The 13954-nt window shown below is 41.7% G+C and overlaps 1 protein-coding gene across 1 annotated transcript in view; it reads left to right on the top strand.

Moving 5' to 3' along the window:
- Nucleotides 1–13954, top strand: part of SLC9A9 (solute carrier family 9 member A9) — a 562224-nt gene that overhangs the window by 274633 nt on the left and 273637 nt on the right. The window contains exon 9 of the mRNA XM_040974753.1: nucleotides 7818–7906. Coding sequence (XP_040830687.1) covers nucleotides 7818–7906 — 89 coding nt within the window. The remainder of the gene's footprint in view (nucleotides 1–7817; nucleotides 7907–13954) is intronic.

Genomic DNA, 13954 nt, shown 5'->3' with positions numbered 1-13954 from the left:
TTTGAGTTTTTCTTCACTATGGAAAAATTTTATTTCATTTGTAAAGACAAAGGAAAGCTTTGCTGGGTAAAACATTCTGGACTGACAATTTTTTCCTCTCAGGGTTTGGAATATGTCACTCCATTTTCTTCTGGCCTGCAGAGTTTCCTTTGAGAGGTCAGCTGTGAGTCTGATTTGAAATCCTCTATAAGTTAACTAATTTTTTTCACATGCACATTTCAGTATCTTTTCTTTATGTGCCACTGATGAGAACTTGATTACAATGTGTCATGATGAGAACTATTTTTGATTGTCTCCATTAAGAGTTTTGTGGCCCTCTTGTATTTTGTTTCCTGTTCTTCTTCTATATTGGGGAAATTCTCATTTATTATTTCATTGAATATATTTTTGATCCCAGCTTCTCTTTCTGCACTTCAGACACTCCCATAAGTCTTATACTCAGCCTTTTGATGGTGTCCTTCAACTCCTATATGATTTTCTTAGTTTGACTCGGTTCCCTTTACAGCTGTTTGTGTCAGAATTATTATGAAAGGTGTCTTCCAGTTCTGAGATTCTTTCTTCTGCCTCACTCATTCTAATATTGAGGTTTTACACTGAGGTTTCAATTTGCTGCCTTCTGTGCTTCATTTTTAATAACTCAGTTGACTTGATTTCAGCATTGCTATTTCCTTTCTAACATATTCCTTGAAATCCTGTGTGTGCTTCTCATTGTTTCTAATAAGAAGCTTTATAACAATTTCAAAAAAACTTTATCCATGTTGTCTTCACTTACCTCAAAGCTGAAATGGAATTTTTTTTCTCTTCTACAGGAGATGTGTCAGTAACCTTATTCTTTGTGCCTGTGTTTCTTCTTTTGCCCTAACTTTGATTAGCAGACTCTTCTCCTTGGGGCTGGTTTTTAAGCTGTTACCATTAAACTTTACTGATACTGTTCAGTGTCCCTCATTTTTGCTTACTGTTGCTTTTGCTATTTCCTGTGGTGACATTGCATCCCACTCTTTCATGCTACCCTCCCGGCTCACCCCTCTCCCCCCTCTCTAATCTTGTGCTGTGAACTCAGTGTTGCTGCTCAGCCTTTCTCTCATTTCCAGATCCAGCAGCACCCAGGGTTAGGCAGACACTAGCTGTTCTAGTTTACAGAGTTTTCAGTGGTGCCAGATATAATTTGAATGGAGCCTGTGGAATGCTGAGTCAGTATTGTTTTCCAGGTAGGACCAGTGCAATGCATTGAACCTGGAGTGAGTTCTTCCATGGCTTGATACATGCGCAACTCACTATCAGCCTTACTCCAGCACCTTTGCGCAAGTTCACAAAATGGCACCTGATGTAGTACTGGTGAGGTCTGGGCCATAAAATCCACCCATTGCCATTCCTGGCTTCCTGGACTCTGCCACTGTACTTTTTCTGCCCATGGTAGAATCCAACAGTGAATAAGACCTGCAATTCTGTTGCTAGGTTCACTTCTTGAGCTCTCAGTAAATGCCCACCTAGTGAAATTCTTCTTACCAGTATCTAGAAGCAGTTAGGTCTGGGTGCAACTCAACAAGTCAATGGGACCTGTAGCTCTTTGGCTGGTTTTACCCCCTGAGTTCCAGGTGTACACCCTTTCCAATCTGGCTGCCGGTGGAGCTCTGATCACTGATAGCTAAGTGCCTCTGGCATATCTGTTCACTGCAGCACTGTTCTGCTAACTCTGTTGCTTCCTGGCACCCACGGGCTTCCACGTGACCATCTGCTGTCAGTCTGTCCCATTTCCTGGGATGTCTCTCTCTGCCTCACCTCAGCTAATCCTCCTCTGTCTACTAACACTTGTCCTCCCCCTGCGCTGCCATTTTGTATCTCCTTTTTTTTAAATTTGAAACAGTTCCTCTGAGTACAAAATAGGACAATTATGTCATAGAATTTTACTTGGAAGAGTTGTCTAAAACTGAAAGATTATTGGAAATGTCTGTAAATTTATCTTAACTTATTGAGGAAATTGAATTACCTCTATTCAAAATGCCTCAAGATTTCATTTGGAATCATTATAGTATCTTTGTTCTGAATATTAAAGAAAGATTACCTTGTGATATTAATCCCAGGAATTAATGGAATAGCGTATGGTAAAGTGGAAAACACATAACGTTTGAGGAAATCCAAACTTCTACCCTGTGAGAAGAATTCTCTCTACAAGAGCCACTGATGAACCACAACGTTTCAGATGGTAGGGAGAGTTTTCATGCTACAAGGTAGTCACACTACTGTGAGTTACTCATGCTATTGTGGAAAGATGATAGTAGTGGAAAGTAGAAGACACAAGTCCAAGTTTGTTCTGTGTCTTTAATAGTTCTATGCCTAAATGTTCCTATCCCCAAGTATGTGGTCTAATTCAAAGGTTCAAACTGATATCACTTAAAAAAATCAATTCCAACCATAGGCAGGATTGAAATGATCATTCGTCCAGTCTTCTGGTACTTGCCCCAGTTGTAACAGGACAGCTCTAAGTGAATCTTATTTGCCAATGCAAATCTGCAGGACATTCAGAGAACTTGGGATCACAAAGGGCCCTAGCAGAGGGCACCGGTCAAGAGTCATCCAACAAAGGATACCAGTTGGCTATATGGGAGAAGTAGATGGTAGGGAGCTCAAAAGCAAAACAGGAGGCAACAAGGAAAGGCAGTGAATCCAGAAAGTAAATGTGCATCCTAGGGCTGCAGGAACAAAGGGAACGTCAATCTGGAAGGATACTGGGCTGGGTTCAGCTGCTTCCTCTGAGAGACGAGGCTGAAAGTATAGGAGAGAGGAAAAGCAGAGGGGGAGAGAAGCTTGACATGGTTGTCAGAATGATGGTGAAGAAGCGGTACTGAGTTGCCACAGCTGGAGAAGCAGGCAAACAGGAAGGAGCCAGTCTTTCCCTCCCTTCTTGCTGTGGAGTCATTGTTGTGAGGGTCATTGTTGGAAAACCCAAAAGGAAACATGGCTCATGGGGCTCCAGTGCTGTAATCACTGAACTTGTCAGGAAGGGATGGGGAAGCTTGAGGCTGAGACACTGGATTAATAATTGACACCAAGAACACATATGAACCCCACCTTTCCTCCATGTGAGAGTCTGAGATCCAGAGCATTTAGAAGAATTGTATACAGTAGTACAACCAGTTTTTGCAGGCATGGACCCACCAAAACATAGCGATTTAAGTGTACATGCTGTCAAATGGTGCTTTACCTCTGGCAGATAAGTTTTATAAGTATAATAGTTATAGTTCATACAAAGGAACTCTGTTCTAAGACCCCCAGTGCATACCTGAAGGTGTGTACAGCAAGCCATCTTATACATATGAGAGGACTTTACAAAATGTTTGCAAGATAGAATTCACAGGTGCAAAACTTTGAGATGCATGGATACTTTCTTCTTTAGTATGTCTTTTCTATGAACTTTTTAAAAGACCCTTCATGCGTGTCTGATAAAGCTTAAATCATAAATTAGACATCATAAAAGATTAACAATAGCCATTAGTAAAATGGAAGTATGACAAAATAGTATACTGAAAGTTATTTAAAACTGAACGAATTGTTTAGTCCTGGAATTTTCCACTCCAGATTTTTTGGGGTTGCAGTTAACCATGGGTAACTGAAACTGCAAAAGGCAAAATTGAATGAGAGAACTAACATAATGGATGTGCTTGAAAGAGATGTTTTCAAAGTCGGTTTGGCTTGTAAAAATCCTGCTAATTACAGTAATCTGTGTGATTTAATTAATTGTGAAGCAACGGAATTATGGTTATGTATGCAAATACGAAGGGTCAGATCGACTATGTTGTTTATTTTGATTCTACCCAGGGCTTCTTCTCATATAGACTCACTCTTCGTGTTTTGTTTGTGTGTGATGCCTCTATACTCAAAAAACCCAGAAGGCGGTTAGCTGCATCACTGCCTGTTTGTGATTTCCTAGAGGCAAGGAAACAAAAACCCAATCGCATTGCTAGGGAAAATATCCTGAAATGACAAGCCCAGCCAGCTCAGAAACATAATCTTCATCCCCAAATGTCTATTTGCCTTGGATAACAGAAATGATATATTTTAGATCACCTCAGATCACCTTAAAATATTCATGAATGATCTAATACAGGCAGCAAAGCCCAGGGAGTCTGTGCAATATTGAATCTCAGTTCGGCTACCTTCAGGGTGACCTTGAGTAAATTACTTGGGTGTCTTGTTCAACGGGCATAAAATATTTGTTTATTTCACTGGCAGTAATGGAGCTCTTGCAGCGTGCCCAGTACAGCTAAGGGTGAAGGACCAATGGGTCTCTCTTTCCTCAGTGAGCTTCACATTTCAGTGCAGGAACGGAGGAAATAAGCACATGAGCATACGGAATGTTAGGAGGTAATAAACACTGCAGGAGTATCAATGGCCGGAGAAGCAAGTGGACACAACAATTCCTATGGAATGAGTAGGAATGCATTGTGATAACAAACTATCTGAACAGATATCTAAAGGAAGCAGGGTGGGGCTGCATGCATATATCTGGAGAAGAGCCTTTGAAACAGTGGCACCCAAGAGCGTACAGGTACTGCCATGGGACACTGTCTGAGAATAATGCAACCAGTGGGGTATATGGTAGACGATGAGGTGAAAGAGGAGTGGTGGAGTGAAAAGGCAGTGGGACCAGATCCTGCAGAGCCTTTTAAGCCATGAGAAAACATTTTAAAGTTTTGAGCAAAGAAACAACATGAACTGAATTTTTTTTAATATAGGTGTTTTAATTCTTTTTTTTTTTAAGATTCTATTTTTTATTGGAAAGTCAGATTTACAGAGAGATGGAGAGACAGAGAAAAATCTTCCATCCACTGGTTCCCAAATTAAGCCAAAAGCCAGGAACTTCTTCCAGGTCTCCCACATGGGTGCAGATCTCCAAGCCTTCAACTGTCCCCAGCTGCTTTCCCAGGCCACAAATAAGGGGGCTGGAAGGGAAGAGAATCAGCTGGGATATGAACTGGCACTCATATTGGATCCCAACACATGCAAGGCAAGGACTTTACCCTCTAGGCTACTGCGCCAGACCTGAATTGAATTATTTCTAAAGAAATAAAGACTTAGCAGTTAAAATGTCACTTAAGGCAACCACATACCATATGGTACCTGAGTTTCAGGACCAGCCTGCTCTCAACTCCATCCTCATGCTAATATGTACTCTGAGGCAGCAGTTGATGATTCAGGAAGTCAGGTCTTTGACACCCATGTGGAAGACCTGGGTTAGGTTCCAAGATGCCTGCTGCAGCCCTGACCATTGAAGAAATGTTAGGTATTGAAGAGTAGAAGGGAGTTTGTTTCTCTCTGTCTCCACCTTGCCTCCAACTGTACTCCGCCCCCCACCACCCAATCCTCTCAAATAAATACAATAAAAGGAATCACTGTTGTTATTGAAGAACAGATTGTGGAGCACCCACAGGGAAGAGAGAGCAGCCAGTTGGAAAGCTGTTGTCATCCAGGCCACAATAGGGTTGGGGTTGAAAAGAAAACTAGGATAGAGGTATTGAGCAGGCAGTGTGTTCGGAGTGAATCTTGAAGGACAAGGCAGCAAGGTCGCTGAAGAACAGTGAGAGAAGAGTCAGGGGTGATCCCACAGTTTTGAACTGAGCATCAAGGAGAATGGAACTGCCATTCCAATTAAGAGGCAGCTGTTGGGAAGGGCTGCTCGATTACTGCAGACTTGCAATGAGATAATATATCAGTTTAGTAAGAATAAAATGGAAATGAAGCTAGCGCAGGATCCTTTGTCCACAGGTGTTCCATCAGCCTGGGACCCTTCCCTGCTTTTTGCAACACTTGTTGGTTACTTCTGCTCTCAGAATCAACATGTCACCGCCCACACACAGTTGCCTTGTTATCCAAGATTTACTTAATGGCCCTCCAAACAGAGAGAGGATCTGCTGGCTGTCACCATGAAAAACCCGAGCAGAGAGCAGTCTCAACAAGAACAAATTATCTACTCCGTTTTGAGAAGATACATTTATGTATTTAAAAGAGAGGCAGAGACAGTGAGAGAGATGTTTTGTCTGCATGCTGCCTCTCAAGATGGGTGTCACAGCCAGCGCTATGCCAGGATCGAACCAGGAGCCAGGAACTTCATCTGGTGTGGGTATTGGGTCCAAATACTTGGAACATTTTCTATTGCTTTTCCAAGGCCACTAGCAGGTAGCTGGATCAGGAGTGGAGCAGCTAAGCTGTGAATCTGTGTCCATATGGGATGTTGGCATCGAAGGCAGTGGCTTTACTTGCTATGTCGCAGCACTAGAACCCCAGGTCAGCCGCATCTTTAAATAAAGAGAAATCTTTGATACCAACGCAAACTAATGCAATCCAATGATACCAATGCAATCCTCCCAGAGCCTGCAGTACTTAAGGTGCTTCAGCATCCTAAAACTTTTCTTAGCGCTCATTACTTTTAACCGAAATTCTGTGAATAGTGAAAAATAATTTTTCATAAACACATTTTTTTCTTAGCAATTTTGAAGAAATTCTGGGAAACTGAAAAGTTACCAAAAATCTATCAAAACCTTCGCTGGGTGTATATTTCTTGGCAAAGTTTCCTACTGGCTTTTATCCTTTTATTTAAAACTTTACAGCATTATATTAAAAGAGAATAGGTACTGTAAATATTTATGTGCTTGTATTATGTGGATATGCCTCAGCAATATGTTATCCAGTGCCAATCTGAAATATAACCAACATGAAAATAGAGCCATGTAGTCTCTGTATAAAAAAAAAGAAGCTTGAGTCTTTAAAATTCTCTATTGCAGATTCATTGGAAATGTCAGTATTCGGTTCACATATCTCTATACTCTTAAGAATCATCAGCATTAAATTTATGAGTGTTTTTAGTTGGAAAGATTCTGCTGCTTAAAATTCAATTCAATCCCCTTGATCTGAGTTGAGGAATACTTATATTGTGTGCTTTTCCCATAGCTCTCCTTTATGTCCAATTTCCCATAATTAATTTAATCTTTACAATCCACAGTAGAGTGCAGCTCCCACCACCTTCACCCAGGGACAATAACACAGAGAAAAACAGAGCCCAGGGACAAATTTTCTGTTTGCTCCCCGGGTGCTATTCCTCTGCCTCCAGAGAAAGTCTAGTACTATTCATGACTTTGTGGAGCTTTAAAAGCTGGCGAAATATGCCTTCACATGTAAATCCTGCAGCTGACAGTGAGCTGCCAAGAGCTCCCTGATGATAGGAAGAACACAAGAACAGACTGGCTTCCCTTCCAGGGCTGTGTGGCTTGGGAATGTTCATCAGAGATCCAGCTGCAGAAAAAGCACCAGCTTTGCCCAGAAAGCGTAGGAACTAACACGGGCTTCCTTTTGACTAGGTAAAAGAGATCATTGGCCAAAGCAATGAAACCCTTGTATGTGTCTTAGATTTGTGACTCATGACATTTATTATAAGTTATGCTATGACAAGACCACTCGGCTCTCCAAGGTACACTGTAGGAAACAGATGTGTCTGAGCAAATGAGAAACCATGGATTGATGATACAGTGCTTTGTTCATGCGTTTCCAAGTATAACTTTCCTAACACAAGACGAGATAATCATTAATTTCCAGGAAGAATCAACTTCTCATTGTATTAAGGATCTGCTTCTTAATGTGTTTCTTTCTGTTAAGCTCTGTGAGATCTCTTTGTAAAAGAAGTAGCAAGATTTACCCAGGTTTCCTTACAATAATCACTCCCAGTTTTACCTTACTGACACCAACTCTATCTTCCAGCTGGGAAAGCTGCAGACTTTGACTTCCGTGGGAAACTTGGTTTTCATTACTTTGTTTTCAAATTTCAGGGATAGTGGCTGTTCTCTTCTGCGGAGTCACGCAGGCGCATTACACCTACAACAACCTGTCTTCCGATTCCAAGATAAGGACAAAACAGGTAAACGAAGACGCATACTAAAGGTTTTGTGTAATGACTGTGTAATGATTCTGGCAGTGTACACGCAAAGAGTTTGTTTTGTAAAGGGAAAAAGCTTAAGGCTTCATTACAGATCGGATATTTATAGATTTTTTTTCCCCTTCCAGGATAACCATTAGCAATTCTCTTGGTAAGCAAAAATATAGTTATAGCAGTCTCTCCCTCCCAGGAGATGTGGAGCACAGACTGTCAGTCCTGAAGATGAAAGGCCTATAGTCAGTAATAATTCACAGTCACTTACATCTAAAAGCATCATAAAGCATGCGGGATGGGGTAGTTACAGAGACGCAAGGAAATGAGGAAAATCAGGAAGTGATGTCTGGACTTCAATCAGTTACTTTTGCTTCCTAGTTGTTACACAAGCTGCTCCCTATGCCAAGGACACATGTGCGTGGATACTTGTGTGTGCACACACACACACACATACACACATTTATCTCATAAATGGTTGCTCTGCAGCAACTCCATGCCAAGAACTGTGTTGGGTACTAGGAACGCAAAGACAGAGATTATGTAACCTTCTCTTTAAGGGCTTTTTCAAGTCCACTGATGATGAGAAATCTGTGTAATGAATGCCATGCCCACAGGATGCTAACACTGTGATGCAAATATCTGTAGGTAGCACTGAGAAGGATATTGCTTCATAATTTGAGTTGGGAGAGTCAGGAAAAAGTTTCTAGAGTGATGTCCAATCTGGACTTTGAACTATAAGTAGAAGTTAACTGGGTAAAGACTTGGAGTCCAGTGAGGGATGGAAGACAGCAGGAAGGACCTTTGATCCCAGGGAATCAGCATGGACAAAATGTCTTAGTGGATGGCTGAAGCTCTGTAAATAGTTCAGTATGGCTAGTAAAGGGGGCTACCACACAAAATGCTGTGTGGCATGGAGGCATGGGATCACAGACACAGCCGCAGGACTTAGGTACCTTGTGGAAGAGTGCAGACTTTATCCTAAAGGTAACGAAGACATCCATTGCCTCCTAGTTCTGGAGAGCAACTTATTGATAAGATTGATTCCTTCTGAGCCCTGAAAGGGAGAATCTGTCCTCTTTCCCTTTTTAAAATTTATATATAGATTTAAATTTTTGAATTATGTGTTACAATTTCATATAGACTGGGATTTCCCCCCAAACTCCCACCCCCCGACAGATTTTCCCCATTTTACTAAAGTGGTATAATCCTTCATAAGGAATTATAGTTCCATCAGTCTCTTATTTAAGTGTACCCCAACATTGCTGGTACAAAGTCAGACAGTCCAGCATCCCATTTTCTACGCTTGTCCAACCGTTTCATTGGGAATCCATCTCTTGTCTGGAAGCAGAGATGCATGTTGCATTATACCTCCACCTCTGGATACGGTAGACCCCAGTACTCCCTCATTATACATTTGCATAAGTGAGAAGCCATGGAGCAAGGTCAACCACCTGGAATGAGTTCTCAGATTTCCACCTGATTTTGGTGTTGCTTGCGTTGTAGATCTGTCATCCTGATCTCTGCTGTCACTTGGCAGGCATTCTCTTCCGCATGCCTGGGTACCTCCCCATGTCTCCGTTTTCTGAAGACACCAGCTGTAATGAGTAGTGACCTACCCCACTCCAATATGACCTCACCTTAATTGCTTCAGGAATAACCCTGTCTTACTAAAGTCTCATTCTAAGATACTAAGGACTAGAGTTTTAACATATAAATTGGACATAGTGGGTGGAAGATACAATTTGGCTTACCATTTGAAATTATTGGAGGATCTTAGAAATGCAATTTTAGAGAAATCATTCTGAGAGGCACAGTATCATGAGCAACAGGGCATCTGTATCAATTTGGCTCTTGCTGTGTAATAAACAACCACACAATCCAGTGGAACCCAGGTGTACCTACTTATCTATGGTCAACCTGCAGTTTCAGCCATTTGAAGCTGGGGATAATAATGAAGTTCATTCAATAATCTGAGAATTGTAAACTTTATCCCAGGCTAAGCTGGGCTGGAGCACCTTTGCCAGCACCATGCGCCTGTCCTTCTCCTGATAGAAGATCAAGACTCTGATTGTATTATACACCCCAGAAAGCCTGTTGACTGAGGAGTTGTATGAGTCAGCACAAAGTGTAGAGGTTGAGCAAGCCCATGATGCACAGTGGGAGAACACTGCAAAGTAATACTGCAAGAAGTGTGAGTCCAGGGAATGTGGAAGAACTGGACCGGGTGGTGGAATGTATCCCAAAATATGAATGCAAGTAGAGCAGCTGTATATGTCCAAGAGTCCTGAGAACATGTGATGTGGTGGTAAGAGTGGAGAAACCCAAAGTGACATCCAAGTGAAACCTAGAAATGGCCAGAAATTCCTAGATGGGAGCTATGGAAGGCTGCCTTGAATACTCCTCAGGTGTCCACAGCTTTCATCCCTCCGTCATGCTCCAAGCTCAGCTCGACCCGACCCCATCTCTGCTCAGTCATCCTTCCCCTCTGCCTGTCACTGCAGACAGCTTCAGAGGAATCACAAAATGTGACTAACAGAAATTGTGAGGCCCCATGAATAAAACAGAAACAAATAGAACATATGGATACCAACTCCTTAGAAACCCCCGATCCAGAGTCACCTAGGATCCTTCTCATTACAGAGACAGCTGGGATCCTCCAGGGCTTGAAGGAAAATGTCTCAAGCTTTTTCTGAGCCTCTTTCGGTCTTCTGAGCATTTGTATTCTGGGAGCTGGATCCTGTTTAGGAACTTGCACTTTTAAGTCGTGCTGTCTAGGCTGCTCTGCAGAACTTCAAAGACAACTGCTCTCCTGGTGAGACAGTAGCCCAGCACCTAAGGGAGACAAGCCAAGCCCGGGCCCCACAACCTTCTGCTCTCCCTCCATGCGGCTTGACAAGTGGTCCCTGCTGGGCTGCCAGGATCCATCCTACAGCACTCTCCTTTAAGGAAGCAGATTCTTACAAGTTCATTCTTTAATGTGTATGCTTTTTCCTCTTTGCCCTATAGCCATGCTTGCTGGGCATATGGATCACGGCAGATCAGAGCATAATGAAGACTAACTCCTGATTCAATCGTTTCCTCACTTGTTTTCTTTCTGTCACAGATTTTTTTTATAACAAATTTCTTTGTCCTCTCATAATATAGGCACACATAGTAGCTATACACAGTTATATGTGTGTATGTGTATATATGTGTGTGTTTATATATATAAAACCCATTCTTCAGTATATGGAATTTTAGTTCACCACTTTGAACGAAATAGAACAGAGCCCTCAGTCACATCTGTATCAATGCAGCAAGAGGAGTTCAAATGGCACAAAAGCAATTACAATTTGTAGAGAGTACTGAGGCAGGAAATACACAAGTGCTGCTGTGTCTTCCCCCAGACTGGGAAAGGCTTGGAAAATGTCTCCTGACATTGCTTGGTTGCAGGACACAGTGTCTCCTCTGCATCTTCCCACGGTGTCTTCACACTGACTATAGGGGATTCAGTCACACGTTCTCTTTGTCTCTAATCCCACAACCGTGTAAGAAGTCCAGAGAAAATCCTTGCAAATTAACTTTGTGTTGTAAAATCCGAGTGATATAATTTCCAAAGAGATTTTATTCATCAGCTGCATCTGTACCAGCTAACCAAATAGCCCTATTTCGATCTAAAGGCTCGTGATTAAAATAATATATCCTTTATAGCTTCAAGAATTACAGGGCATCTTTAAAACTGCATTTTCACTTTAAAATACATTTTGCAAATGATTATGGCCCTCTAGATGAAGATGAATTAGTTTTTGTTCTCCTGTATGAAAACAACACCACTCTGTGTGAGGTGCAACGCAGCCTAATAGAGACACTGCGACGCTATTGCCCACGACAAAGATTGAAGCTTGAAACAGCACAGCATTCTACCAAAGAGTGGATGACACACGTGCCAATTCCTGTCCCTAGCATGGAGTGGTTCATTGCATCAGGATGGGCACTGCTGGTTCTGGAGATGGAAGGATCTATGAGTCCTGCCCTCCAGTGCCAGATTTTAAACATTGCTAAGAAATACTGCAGACGGACATAGGCACCCAGCAGTTGTAACCTAGTATTCTTACCCTAAGCCACCCAGCACACTGTGAGCCTCATAGCCTGAGTCCCAGCCTGCCTCCTGGCTTCTTCCTCTCTCTTCCCCTTACCCCCAGGCAGCCCTGTGCACTGGCTATCTAGGCCAAACTCCAGAAGATTCCATTAGCTGCCTTTACCCTGTCCGAAGCTGACTTGTGAAACCATGTGCTTCCATGCTTTTCCTTCTAACTAGAAGTTCTCCTTCCATTCCCACAATTTCCAATTAAAACTTAATTCCAGCAGAAACCAGTGGGCATATTATATAAATGCAAATAGCTAACATTTATTGTGCGTTAACATATATGAAGTACTTAGGTCATTTACTTTCTATGTACCTAAAAGATAGCTCTTATTACTGCTAATTACTTTAATTCATTGGACAATATTTTCTGAGAACTTAGTTCGTGACAGCCACTGTTCAAGGTGCTTGGGATGTAACAGTAAGTAAAAATATTCCCAATAAAAGATCACTTTATGGTAATCAAAATGAATTAGCAAAATATATGGTGTGCTTAGGGTAAGTCATAAAGCCAATAATAAGGTATGGAAAGCTAAGAATGTGCATGGAGGCAGCCTTGAACTTTTAGATAAGGTGGTGACTGAAGGCCCCAGTGAGAAGGAGACACTTAAAAGAAACAGGAGAGGGGATTGTGTGGACATTTAGGACAGAACTTCCAAGAAACTGACAGTGACAAACACAAAGGTTCCCTGGGACAGGAAGACTACTGTGGCTATGTCAGAATGAACCATGGGAGAGTATGAGAGACAGAATCAGTGCACTGACGATGGGCAGCTCGCAGAGCCTACGCTGTGCTGGGCAACCCCAGGAACTCTCAAGGACATTCTAGTACATGGTATTATTTAGGTAGAGTCAGTAGCATAGAGATGTTATTGAAAACATTTGGTCAGATGAAAGGAGTTAGGGAGGTGGGAAGGTCTATAAACTAAGCTGGGAAATTCTCTAACATTAAAGTGGTCGAAACTGGCAAGGGAGACTGGGTAGGGAAAAAGAAATGCTGAAAAATAAGATTTCTGAGTAGTCTGAGAAAAAAATGTGTTCCAAGATGGTGACTAGTTGCCCAATATTGCTGAAATCTCAAGTTAAGAATAATGTGAGTGTCACCAGTGACACTGCTAACCAGGCTGATGGTGTGACTGCAATAGGTTCAAGGGAATGGGAGGGAAGAACTGGAAAGCATTGTGGGTTGATGAGTCTTTCCAAAGGAGTTTTTCTTTGAAGAGGAGCAATGAAGTGAGAGCTAGAGGAAGTACCTCCTATGTTGATAGGAATGATGCAATAAAGATGATGTGTTAGAGGATTCGCCATAGCTTTTAAGTGACATATTTGAAATGTACATGTTCTGATTTTTATGGTTCAAATTATTCTTTCTCTTTTTAAATATTTTTCACTAGTAGATGGATAATGCAATTCTGGGTCTTAACAATACTGTGTCCATCAAACCTTGAATGGATGGATCAAAGAGCAAATGTTGGTCTTCTTTGTTATATTTTTAGCTAATTCATATCATTAGTCATTTATCTTATGTTCAATTCCATCACCTTGGAAAATGGACTGATACTCAGTGTATTTTAGTTTTTCCCTAAGTGAGTTAACAGGCTGGAGTGGACATAGATGTTTTCCGGCATTCCCTTTTGAAAAGCCAGCTTCTATGCCTAGCATTTATGGGCAAACAAAGACATCTTCATTATGGCACAGTCTTTCCAGATGTTTATTTTATTTTTACTCTTTTCTTCAGATGATATTTTTAGTGTTTATCACCATTGAATGGAAAACAGCAAAGCAAATCCAAATTTGAATTCCCAATAAAAACTAGACAATGGGAGCCAGATTGGATGTTCCATGCATGACTTGGTAAGACAGTGCATGAACAGGAACCAGAATATGAGAAAGACAAGATGATATGGTAGGAC

The sequence above is a fragment of the Ochotona curzoniae genome, unplaced genomic scaffold (assembly GCF_017591425.1).
Source record: "Ochotona curzoniae isolate NIBS_2020 unplaced genomic scaffold, NIBS_Ocur_1.0 contig_2599, whole genome shotgun sequence".
NCBI lineage: Eukaryota > Metazoa > Chordata > Mammalia > Lagomorpha > Ochotonidae > Ochotona > Ochotona curzoniae.
The sequence above is the reverse complement of the archived record's forward strand: the minus strand, read 5'-3'. Positions and strand labels throughout refer to the sequence as shown.